The sequence below is a fragment of the Lactuca virosa genome, chromosome 3, assembly GCF_052849685.1.
Source record: "Lactuca virosa cultivar CGN04683 chromosome 3, Lactuca_virosa_CGN04683_v6, whole genome shotgun sequence".
Taxonomy (NCBI): domain Eukaryota; kingdom Viridiplantae; phylum Streptophyta; class Magnoliopsida; order Asterales; family Asteraceae; genus Lactuca; species Lactuca virosa.
Window position 1 is genome coordinate 86,659,013 of NC_136428.1, and position 12,412 is coordinate 86,671,424.

At 36.5% G+C, this 12,412-nt stretch overlaps 2 protein-coding genes across 2 annotated transcripts; one reads left to right on the forward strand and one right to left on the reverse strand.

Moving 5' to 3' along the window:
• The first annotated feature begins 7,681 nt into the window (after nucleotides 1–7,681).
• On the forward strand, nucleotides 7,682–8,740 carry LOC145166128 (uncharacterized). Its single transcript, XM_079085061.1, has 2 exons — nucleotides 7,682–7,999; nucleotides 8,077–8,740. Exons 1-2 carry the CDS (start codon nucleotides 7,727–7,729, stop codon nucleotides 8,614–8,616), a joined length of 813 nt encoding a protein of 270 aa, XP_078941187.1. The 5' UTR covers nucleotides 7,682–7,726; the 3' UTR covers nucleotides 8,617–8,740.
• On the reverse strand, nucleotides 8,732–9,850 carry LOC145166130 (uncharacterized). The gene is made up of 4 exons (XM_079085062.1): nucleotides 9,615–9,850; nucleotides 9,427–9,497; nucleotides 9,021–9,101; nucleotides 8,732–8,925 (listed from the first exon to the last, which is right to left on the reverse strand). Exons 1-4 carry the CDS (start codon nucleotides 9,727–9,729, stop codon nucleotides 8,902–8,904), a joined length of 291 nt encoding a protein of 96 aa, XP_078941188.1. The 5' UTR covers nucleotides 9,730–9,850; the 3' UTR covers nucleotides 8,732–8,901.
• Nucleotides 9,851–12,412: the final 2,562 nt, after the last annotated feature.

A 12,412-nucleotide genomic window follows, 5' to 3' on the forward strand; every position in this document is an offset into this window, starting at 1 on the left:
CGCTCTCCGAGCCTTCGGCACGTCTGGACCACCTCGCGGGGCCTTCAGCCTATCCGGACCACTCGTCGGGCCTTCGGTCTGACTATCATACCCTCTTGGGTTTTGTAGTCTATCCGGACCGCCCTGGGTATGTTGGCCTTCAGCACAAAGCAGGACCGCCTCAACCCAACACCCAAATCAAACAACATGTACATATACATTCATAGGCTATCATAATAACAGACAAACCGATCTAACAGATCACATAGCATAGCAATGTCCTAAACCAGGACACCGACCTACCCAGTTCATATCATAGCATAATCCTGTAACTAGGATATCGACCGAACCCGATCACTAAACATAAGCATATCACCATCCTAACAAACAGGATGCGAAACAATGCACATATTATGTAATAATCCAAATACAAATCCATAAGGGTCGGCCTTGGTGCCTTAGACCCTGTTGATATAGTGAGGATAACTCACCTTGCAACTGACGTCTGAAACTAGAAAGCTCAACTCCCAGATCACCAACACGAACTCCACCACCTATAGTTACCATAAAACCCCTTTTCATAAATCTCCAAATTACCAGAATACCCTCAGAAGTCAACTGGTCAATTCTTGGTGAAAGTCAAAGTCCACAGTCAAAGTCAACAGTCCATGTTGACTCGACTCGTCGAGTGCAGTTCACCGACTCGTCGAGTCCTTCCTGAAATCGAGAAGTCGTGAAATCCTTGATTGGCTCGTCGAGTTCCCCTTTAACTCGCCGAGTTCATACGTGTCCAAGAATTGGGAGGAACCCTAGCCGACTCGCCGAGTCTTCGAACGACTCGCCGAGCTCAACGCAATCTTCAACGGACTCGCCGAGTTGTTCATCAACTCGTCAAGTTCATGCCCATCTTCATATGACTCGCCGAGTCGACCTTGCGACTCGCCGAGTCCCTTCAATCCTTCATCCATACAGATGCTTTTTAAGCCATGCTGAGGCTCCAAATTGTAGATCCAGCTTCCCAAGGCATGTTTATCACGTAAAGTTGCAAACTTTACGTGCATGCATGGTGATAATGACCTAAAACAAGCTAAAGAATGGGTTCTAGGCAAAAGGGCTTCACCAACATGCTAAAGACTGAGACTTTATGATGATAAGGGCCAAGATGAGCCTAGATCTGAAGTTGCAAGTTCAGATCTTGGTTCATCACTCGAAATGCAACACCAAATGCCCAAAATGGTCCCAAAACTCAATATAGAAAGGGGGTTTAACTAGAAGAAGCTCAAGGTGATGACTTGATACCTCCAAATGGATGATAAACTGAGGTAGACTTCAGATCCCCAGCTGTTCCTTGTTCAAAACTTCTTGGTCTTCAAACCTTTCCTCACCAAATCCCCCTTCCAAGCTAAGAAGCACACCAATATAGAGAACAACACGAATTAGGGTTTCTGAATTCGAGGGGAGCAGTAAGAGAGGCTAAGGGGGGATAAGTGATCCTTAAATATGGTGCAAACCCCCGAAATTTAGGGTTTCATCTGCCAGCTCCTACTCGTCGAGTCCCCTATTGGAGTCGGCGAGTAGGTCACTTAAACACGCGGACCAACCCGCTGCTACTCGACGAGTCATAGCGCCAACTCGTCGAGTAGACCTTCAACGTGAAGTCTAAAAGGAAAAATATTAATAATACCTGGCGGTTGGGATGTTACAAACTGTTTTCTTCTTTGGGCATTGTTCACTAGAAAACTGTTTCTTATTCACCCCAACAAAATAGAAGGGTTGAAAGAAAACATGAACACCTTTTACAAGTTGCTCGTGCTCTTATGAGTCAATCGAATTTACCCATTTGTTTTTGGGGACATGCCATTTTAATGGCCACACACATCATCAATCTTCTTCCTACTCCTATCCTTAATTGGGAAACACCTTTTTTTAAACTTTATGGAAAGTCTCCTTCATATGACAATTTGAAAGTATTTGGTTGCTTATGCTTTGCTACAAATACTATACCACACAAGACAAAATTTGATTCAAGAGCAATAATGTGTTGTTTTCTAGGGTATAATGTGGGACAAAAAGCATACAAGTTGTATGATCTCAAAGAAAGAAAAGTATTCATGTCCAGAGATGTTATCTTTTATGAGTCAATATTTCCATACAAAGGAGAAATTGAAGGAAATGTTAAGGATAGAATTGTTATTCCAAAATTTACACCTGAAGAAGACTTATTTGAAATTCACGATGAAGAATTTTTGCCTTCACAAGATTACAATTCTGATAATGTTGATCTCATTAACGAAAATGAAGAGTTTTATGATCCAAATCAAGACAATCATAATGAAGAAGATGATCATCAAGTCCAAGAAACTAGAGATAGTACAAGAGAAAGGAAAAATCCTTCTTGGCATAAAGATTATGTTATGCACTGTAATGATTCAGCTGGAAAGAAATTTACTTCTCCTCATTACCCTCCCACTTTTCCTTATATTCATTCAACCTTTCTCACTCAAAATCATAAGAGTTTTTTAACCTCAATCTCAAAAATATCTGAACCCACTAGTTATGATCAAGCTAGTAATGACACTCAATGGATAGAGGCTATGAACAAACTGTGTATTTTCACCCTTGATCCTCTCCAGCTTCCAATTCTCCGGTCGCATGCCCTCAACCTGGGCATCTCTAATCAGACTCACAAGCGGGGAGTCCACTGATAACCTCATACATACCGCTGGGGTGGAGGACCCAGCTGACTTGCGGCTCAAAGCATCCGCAACCACGTTCGCTTTACCAGGGTGGTAAAGGATCTCGCAATCGTATTCCTTGACTACATCCAGCCACCTGCGCTGCCTCATGTTCAGGTTCTCACTCAAAATCATAAGAGTTTCTTATCCTCAATCTCAAAAATATCTGAACCCACTAGTTATGATCAAGCTAGTAATGACACTCAATGGATAGAGGCTATGAACAAAGAACTTGAAGCCCTTGAAAAAAATGATACCTGGAGAATTATGCCCTTACCAGCAAATAAGAAACCTATTGGGTCAAAATGGGTATACAAAGTCAAATTGCATCCAGATGGCACAGTAGAGAGGTACAAAGCCAGACTTGTGGCAAAGGGATTCAATCAAGTATATGGAATTGATTATGTGGATAGTTTCTCTCCTGTGGCAAAAGTGGTAACAATAAGAATACTTCTTGCTTTATCTACTTCAAATAATTGGTTTCTACATCAATTAGACATCAATAATGCTTTTTTGCATGGATCTCTTGATGAAGAAGTATACTTACTTCCACCACAGGGTTATGAAAAAGCCAAAGAGGGTGAAGTGTGTAAACTGAATAAGTCTTTGTATGGCTTGAAGCAGGCAAGTAGTGTAACGCCCGTAGATTCGGTCTAGTCAATTTAGAGACGATAAACGTCAAAAATGACTTTTTAATAGAAGATTATTTAGAATGAATAATCTTAACCAAGTCATAGTATATGTTACAAGGGTTCCGTACATATAAAGAACGCTGAAGTTCGAGTTATTACGAAGAAGTTATGGCTCGTCGAAGTTTTACGGCAAAACCGGCACGGCACCGGGAGACGTAAATAATGAATTTACGGTAGAAGACTTTTTAACCTTAGTGATATAAACAAAAGTTATAGTATACGTTAAATCGAGAACGTACAAAAAAAGAACACCCAAATCTGACTTCGTATGAGGAAGTTATGAATTTTCTAAGATTTGGCATAACAGTGCACGACCCGAAACTCGAATTTTTGATCGAGCGGTTTTTGGCCTACACGACCTAAATGAGAGTTGAAGACCTCATTAATAGGAACTTAACAGTAAAAAGACAGACGAAAACGGAGTCCGTATGTAGAAGTTATGAATTTTACGCCGACATTTAACAGTATAATCTCCTCGTACTGTTAAATTTAAGATCGGTCGAGAATTAGTCGATGGAGTCAAAATGAAAGTTGTAGATCTTATTTTTACCTACGCGTGGATATAAAGAATGTAGAAAACGGAGCTCGTATGCAAAAGTTACGGGGTTTAGAAGTCGGCAGGGTGCTGCTGCAAAAGGGGTGACGTGGCACAATCTTGGCCATTGCTTTCTCCCCAAGGCTTGCCACTAGATGGTGACATGTGGCACTAATTTCAGCCATATTTCACCCTATAAATACAACCCCTTCCACCCTCATTTCTTCACACCTCCACCGTTCTCTCGCTACTCTCTCTAAACCTCCCAAAGCTCCCCTAGCGCTAGAAGAAAGCCCCAGAGCGCTCGACGGCTCCAAGAAGAAGAGCTTTCGGCTCGGAAGTTCTGCCCCTGCAGAGCACGGCTTCTAGCCAAACCCCCTCGTAGGTAAGATACACCTACCTAATTTTTAATATAGCTTTTATTTAAATATAGTAACGTTATTAGGACCTTATAATAATTATTTGAGCTATTATTATGGGTTATATAAGTGTCGTTATAATATCTTTTTAACCACTCGCGGTACGGGGAATCCGGTTTGAAGGGCCGCCTGGGTTGTTGGATTTCAAAAGTGCTATATGCCAAAATGATCCTGCCCTCCGGTGTTTTATATCTGGCCCCTGTCTGTACATAGTGGTTGGAAAATATTGTTTAAACGCTTATATAATAATAATAATAATAAGACTAATAATTAGTCACGGTAAATATTAAACTAAAATCTAGTGGTAATAATACTAGGTTTCGTCGAAGGAAATTATTTTAAAGTAAACGAAGCGTTGTCCGAGTACCGAGTCACCACCTTATCTAGTGAGTGCATAGTCTCTTTCATCTTACACATAGATATGAAGTATTTAATATAAATTTCATGCTATGTGTGCATATTGTCTGTATACTTGCCGTCTGTGCTGGGTGAAAGATTTTTATACATGTTTTAAATGATTTAAACTGTATAGGTATTTTATATCTACAAAATGTGTTGGGTAAAACATGGGTAGATGAAATAGTTGTTGTGTGACAAAAACAAAATGATGAGAGGTGATATAGACCATGAGATAAGGGTGAGAGGTAAACCATGAGAGAAACCTTTTACCCATGTGTTGGCCCTGTCATTCAGCAGAGTATGGATGACAACCTCGGACTATTCTAGACAGTCCAGTGGACACTAGCAGGCTCGCAACCTGTAGGTGTTTTGAACTGTGTGCTCACCAGCTGTACTCTAAAAACCCCTTGACATGTGTTGTGAGAGGAGTCTCGGAATCGATACTGTCGATAAAAGAGAATAACCCTGGCGACTATGAGACTTAGTGCCTATTGAGTAAACCATGGCATCGATGGACTTCGTGCCGATTCCTTAGGATAATCCTTAGGAATGAATGAACAATGAATAGCTGATTCTTAGGGTAGATCCTTAAAAGTAAATAAGATAATGGGGATGGGTAATTGGGTTGATTTATTGTTTGATGATTAAACATAATGATTATATTATTGTGGGTTGAAAACCCTATGTACTCACCAGGTTTCCCAACCTGACTCACTCAAGCTTATTTGTATCACAGGTGTCGATATGAAGCTACTTTACACTGAGAGATTTAAAAGAGATGTAGATCACTAGTGTAAATGAATGTAAGTTCTGTTTATGCTTATGTTTCTGTATTGACGATGACATCCCAAGGTTTTGAAAATGAATAAAAATACATTTATTCGGAAATGCTTTGATAATGTATTTATCATGTTTTTCTGGGAACAAATTCCGCAACATTTTTATTAAAAGAGGTACTCTGATTTTTAGAAAGCATAAACAAAATCGGTCTTTTCTAGCCGTAAAAATGGGGATGTCACAAGTAGGCAATGTCATATAGAGTTTTGTAATAAACTCTTGAGTTTTGGCTTCAAAAAATCCTCACATGACCATTGTTTATTCACAAAAGGAGAAGGAAAGAGTTTTTTGGCATTATTGGTTTATGTGGATGATGTGCTAATCACATGACCAGATGAAGCTCTTAGTAAAGAAGTCAAATCTTACTTGCACAATATCTTCACAATCAAAGATCTTGGTGATGCAAGCTATTTTCTGGGAATTGAACTATTAAAAACAGAGAAGGGCTTATATGTAAATCAAAGAAAGTATGTTCTTGATATACTTTCAGAGGTGGGACTTACAGGGGCAAAACCGTCATCAAGTCCAGTCATTAAAAATATGCAATTATGCACAGATGAGAGACAATTACTGCAGAATCCAGAAAGATACAGGAAATTAGTTGGAAAACTACTTTATCTCAACTTTACAAGGCTATACATCAGTTATGTAGTTCAACAATTAAGTCAATATTTGCATAAACCAACTGAAATACACTGGAAAGCTGCCATACAAGTCTTGAAGTATTTAAAAGGGTCTCCATCAAAGGGGTTATTCTTTGATAAAAATTCTTCAAATTTTGAAATAATTGCATACAGTGATTCTGACTGGGCAACATGCAAAGATACGAGAAGATCCTTAACAGGATATTGCATATTCATTGGTTCATCTTTAATATCATGGAAAACGAAGAAGCAAAAGACAGTGTCAAGATCATCATGTGAAGCAGAATATAGAAGTTTGGCTGCAACTGTATGTGAATTACTATGGATTAGCTACATCATTAGAGATTGGAAGATTAAAATCAAGATTCCTGTATCGTTATGGTGTGACAACAAAGCAGCTATACATATCACACAAAATCCAATCTTTCACGAAAGAACCAAACATTTGGATATTGATTGTCACTTAGTAAGAGATCAGTACAAGGAAGGATTTGTTCTTCCTAAATACAGTCCAACCAAACAACAAATTGCAGATATGTTTACAAAAAGGATTATATGGACCACAGTTTCAAACTTTAATGTCCAAGTTAAACTTACAAGATATTCATCAAGGAAGTTTAACTTGAGGGGAGGATGTAAAATCTATAACACGTATAATAGCTTGTAAATAGTTAGTTGATAATATAGCTATAAGTATGATTCCTTTGTATACAGTTAGTTCACAACAGAAAATGAAATCAAAACTTTTTCTTTCTACTTTCTCTCTCTAACTATCTTAGAATTCATAATTTTGTGTAGGGAGCGAATAATTTTTAAAAATGTGAAATTGATCGACTTGTAGTGGGTAAAAAGTAAATATTGATCGGAAACTTAACCAAAATAAATGATACCGTTTTAAGCCCAACAAATTATATTCTACATTTTTGGAGTATTTAAGTTTTAGTTCTTGTGGTGTCACTTTCGACCAAATAAGTTTATGATGTCGCAATCCATTCTTACATATATATCCAGAGGATACTGTTTACTGGATTGCATACAATATTCATATAACGTTATATAAATGCACATATTTGGCGTTATCGAGGTTTCTTGAGCCTTTAAAACTTAGACACATAAACAATAACACACTAATTCGGATAACTTTAACAATGATGAATAAAATTTAAATATGAAAAAAGATAAATAAAATACATTACTCATATTTAATCTTAATAATTTAATAAAAGATTTTTTTTTTAAAAAAAAAATTGACAGTCAAAGTTTGAAAGAAGGTTGAATTAAAAATTAAAAAAAAAAAGAAAAAAAGTGAACATTAAGGCATGCAAACGCACCAATCGAATGACATGCAGAATCAGAACAGTAGCGTGTTTGGCATTCAATTTTATATTTCAAAAAATATATATAAAAAAAAAATAACAGTCAAGCTGAAACAACACTTTAGTTGGGGCACAATTCCCATGCAACCTACCCTTTTAAACCTTGTTTCATGATTTCATCCCCTACTACCCTGAAAGTGAAACCACAGGAAGTGAATATGGGATCGAAGGGGCACCCACTTAGCGGCGGCGCCGGTGGTGGAGGCGGAGGTGGCGTTGGTGGATGGAAGAACAACAAGAAGAAAATGGCGATACTGGCAGTGTTGCTTCTGGTCGGAGTAATGGGACTGATGGTAGTTCAGAAGGTGAGAGACAGACGGATGTTCAACCTCGTTATCAAAGACAAAGATCGACAAATCCTCTCTCTTCACCTCCTGTTACAGGTTTCTCTCTCTAGAATATAAATATAATTGTATTTAAAACTTAAATTGGAAAAATAATTTTATGTAATATTGTGCAGAAAGAAAGACAATATGTGAAAGAACACAAGAAGAAGAACCAGGATTTGAATGCGAAATTGTTCTCCCTTCGAACTCAGAAAACAGAGCTCGATAACAAGATGATGGAGATGCGATCCATGATTGGTTCCTTAAGAGATGAACAACGAGCACTTGAATTAACGATTGATGAGAAACAAAATGAAATCAAACACAAGGAATCCAAAATCAACCATCTCAAAACCACTCTCCATTCTTCTTCTCCACCTAAAATCTTATCAGTGACTTCCGATGATCCATCACCATCAAATCGTGAAGCCAATTTAACCAGTAAAGTAAAAGTAACCACCAACATAAACCCTAATGTCAAACTTCAAAACGCTAGTTTGGAGCATGAAGATGACGTGAGGATTAAAATAAAGAACACCACCACCATGGATCATGTGAAGGAGACGAGGGGTAAGGATGAAGATGAAGAAGGTGAGAGGGAAGTGGATGTTTCTATGGAATCCAGCAATGGATCAGAAGCAGATCAAGATTACAAGGAAGAAATAGAAGACTAATTGATTCATTGTAACTTAAATGGTGTTTGTTTGGTGTTTGGTCTAACTATTCCTAAATCCTAAATTGTGTTATTTGATTTCAAAGAGATGAACTTGAATGTGTGATCCACTGTAATCAATTCTAACTTGCATTCTAGATTCTAGAGTTTGTTATTATTCAAATAAGTGATATGCATTTAATATTTATGCAATGTAAGATGTCAAGAAGAAATCTGAATTTCAAGAAAAGTTGCAACAATGCAAACAAATTATTAGCTCAAAACATCGGGTGCATATTTGGAGCTCTTAGTTGATTGCTTGCACCAGTTTCTGCCACAAAAACACAAATGAGAGAATCAGAAGTTCATAATAAGGATAAACATTAGGTTATTAAAAGATGAGCATAAATGGTTATTGAAAGATACCTCATCTTTCTTGCCTCCTGAGAACATCTTGTATCCACCATAGATTAGCAATCCCCAACCCGATAAAGACACAATAACAAACTGCAAACACAAAATTTCATATATATAATCACTACAATAGACTTAATTACCAATATGAGTATATGACCTATAATCATAAGTGGATACATTCCTTAACAATCTAGTCACAAAAATCACAGAGCTCTAACCCTAGGAGAAAAGAATTAGATTACAAAATGCAAATGGATCAGATAGATAAACCTAGGAAACTGAATCATTCTACAGGAAAATTGAGATTATGTGAATTGTGAAAACCCTAAACCTTTCAAATACTCCAAATTTACTTACATTAACACATCAATATCGAATTCAAATCAAATGATTACAGAAAATTTAGGAGACTCACATGTTCTTCCTTCCACCTGGATGGACTCATCGGGTCTTTCCAGAAGTCAACCTTTGCAGGTCCATGATGGTCTGCAAATAAACACAATCACAGTCTCAACAATTCAATCTGAATTCACAATTAAATCTGCGCATTGCACAGAAATTGCACATATCTGAGGGATAGAGAGAAAGTGTGATGTATCGTACCGGCGGCACCAGCGAGGCCACGGCGCTGAACAAGGGAAGCGGCTTGAGAAGACGATCGAGGAGTGGAGAGACGGAGTAGATTTACAGCTTGACGAGCTGCCAATGTTGATGCCATTTTTGCAGCTGAGAACTTTACTTTTCGATCGATCGATCGATCGGCCTCTGATTAAAAGGATTTTGGGGAAGAAGAGTGACTGCTGATCGTAAACAAAAACGATGTCGTAAGTTTCCTACTGTTAGAATTTGCAAATAGCCCCCTTTACTTCTTCCAAAATAAACTGGAAAGGCCCTTGACCGATAGAACTGGGTAGACCTTGAACGATAGAACTAACAATGGGTAGACCTTGAACGATAGAACTAACAATGGTAGACCTGTGTTGGGTTTGGATTCAAACCAAATTATTAGTTGGTTGAAGATTTCAACCCAACCCAATCATTTTATTTAAATGGGTAGATATTTCAAACTCAACCCAACCTTTTAGATAAATGAGTTGTTATTGGGTTGACCCGTTTATGTAATTCTCAACCGAACCTATTAAATAAATGGGTTAAACCTGAGTTAACCCATTTAAATTAAAAAAATAAATAAATTAACTAAAGATTACACCACTTCAATTATCAACCGAACCTATTAAATAAATGAGTTAAACCCGTGTTAACCCGTTTAAAATAAAAAAATAAATAAATAAACTAAAGATTATACCACTTAAATTAGTTCAAAACTTAAATAATCTTTCAAAGTACAATAAAGCACAATTCCAATTTACAAATACAAAGAAATTATTCAAATAATATTAAAGATATAATTTCGAAATGATTTTGAAGACTGACTAGTGTTGTCGGTGCAAAGAAAAAAAGATAGGAATTAGGATTGCATTTTTTAAACCATAAATAGTAATACAACACTGTAATTTATAAATTAATACTTAGATTAATACATGGTAATATTTAAATAATTATTAAATTAAATATATATTAAATATAAATGGGTTGTTGGGTTGAAAACGAGTTGACAACATTTACCCAACCCAACTTATTTAATTAAATGAGTTAGGCACGTTGACCCATTTATCCTAAATGGGTTGAAAATCTCAACCCAACCTACTAATTTTGGGATTTTGGGTTGAATTCGGGTCAGGTTTGTGGGTTGGGTCGATTTTTGTCAACTCTAATGAACGATAACAATCATAACGAACTAGAAAAAAAAATGTATTACCCAGTAGGGCGAGGTTCCATTTCATATTTTATTTTTTCTTTGCCATTTTAACATCATCTTATTTCTCCTAATTATTCAAAACCAAGAAACGGTCACATCTCAATATGGATGAGCAAAATGGAATCAGGAAACCGAAAAACCAAAACCAAACTCTAACTGTCAGTTTTGGATTTAGATTGTGTAAAACCGAAAAAATTCAGTATGGGTTTGGTTTTGTAAATATAAAATACCGAGCAAAACTGAACCGAATCAAAAGTTATGAAGTGTGTGTGTGTGTGTGTGTATATATATATATATATATATATATATATATATATATATATATATATATATATATATATCCAGTAAGACGAAATATTTTGTAGAAAGGATAAGAAATGCATCATTTGTATGATGTTTGGTGAATCAACAAAATGAATCATTAGATAATACAAAAATAATATAATTAGTAAAAAAAATCCAAAAAAACGTATTGATGATTATTTTTGCGATGATTAACTAAAGTCGTCTGAAAAAATGAATCAAAACTTGATTCAATAAAAAATGAATAATCGATGTTTTTTTTTCGAGATTTTTTTACAAATAATGTTATTTTGTATTATCTAATGATTTATTTGGTTGGTTCATTAAAAAACAAACAAATAATGCATTTCTTACCATTCCTGCCAAATATTTCCTTCTTATTTGATCTTATATATATATATATATATATATATATGTGTGTGTGTGTGTGTGTGTGTGCTGTAAGTTAAAAACATATACAAGAGGTTGGTCCAGTGGTTAAGTGTTTGGACATTGAACCTTGGTGTCTTGTTTTCGAATCTCATGTCTTACATGTATGTCGGTTACTATTTTGAAAGGTAAGATGTGTCCTATATTGCTCTTATGAACAAACATCTATCCTCGTCCTTATATAATGTATCAAACTTGCTTAGAGGAGTGTTACATCCACATGTCAGAAAGGTTCACTCATAATTGCCATCCTCTATATAAGAAATTTCTCAAGTCTCACCAAGTTAGGTTGTAATTGGGTTTGTGTTTCAACCCAAAACCGACCATTAAAAACTGCAAACCCCAATAGGTTCGGTTTTAAAAATTAAGAAAATGATAGTATCAGTTTATGTTTAGTTTTAAGTCAACTACATAATATCCAATAAACCTATACACATTCCATACTTATATATAGTTATATTTCTAACCAATCAATATACACACAAAAAATTAGTCTAGTCAATGGTGATTCGTCTGCAATGACTCTAGGGAATGAGGCACAACCTCATGTTTGCAGCGAGAGATTAGTTGGTGCGCAAAAACCGGCGTGGAAACCTTTGTTCGGAAAGTTCCCTTTCCAAAAAAAAGGCGTTTGGGGTTTGACAAACATTGCATCCTTGTACATATTTCTGGACGTCCTTGTGTATACCCACCTAAAACCATTCTTCCGCCATACGCTGATACGTTTTGAATTTATCCGAGTGTCCTCTGACTACTGGATCATGAATCCCCTTAAAAAGGAATGGGATCAAGGTCCCTTCCAAGGCGAAACCTTTAGGAATACCATATCCTCGATCTGAAACTCCAACTC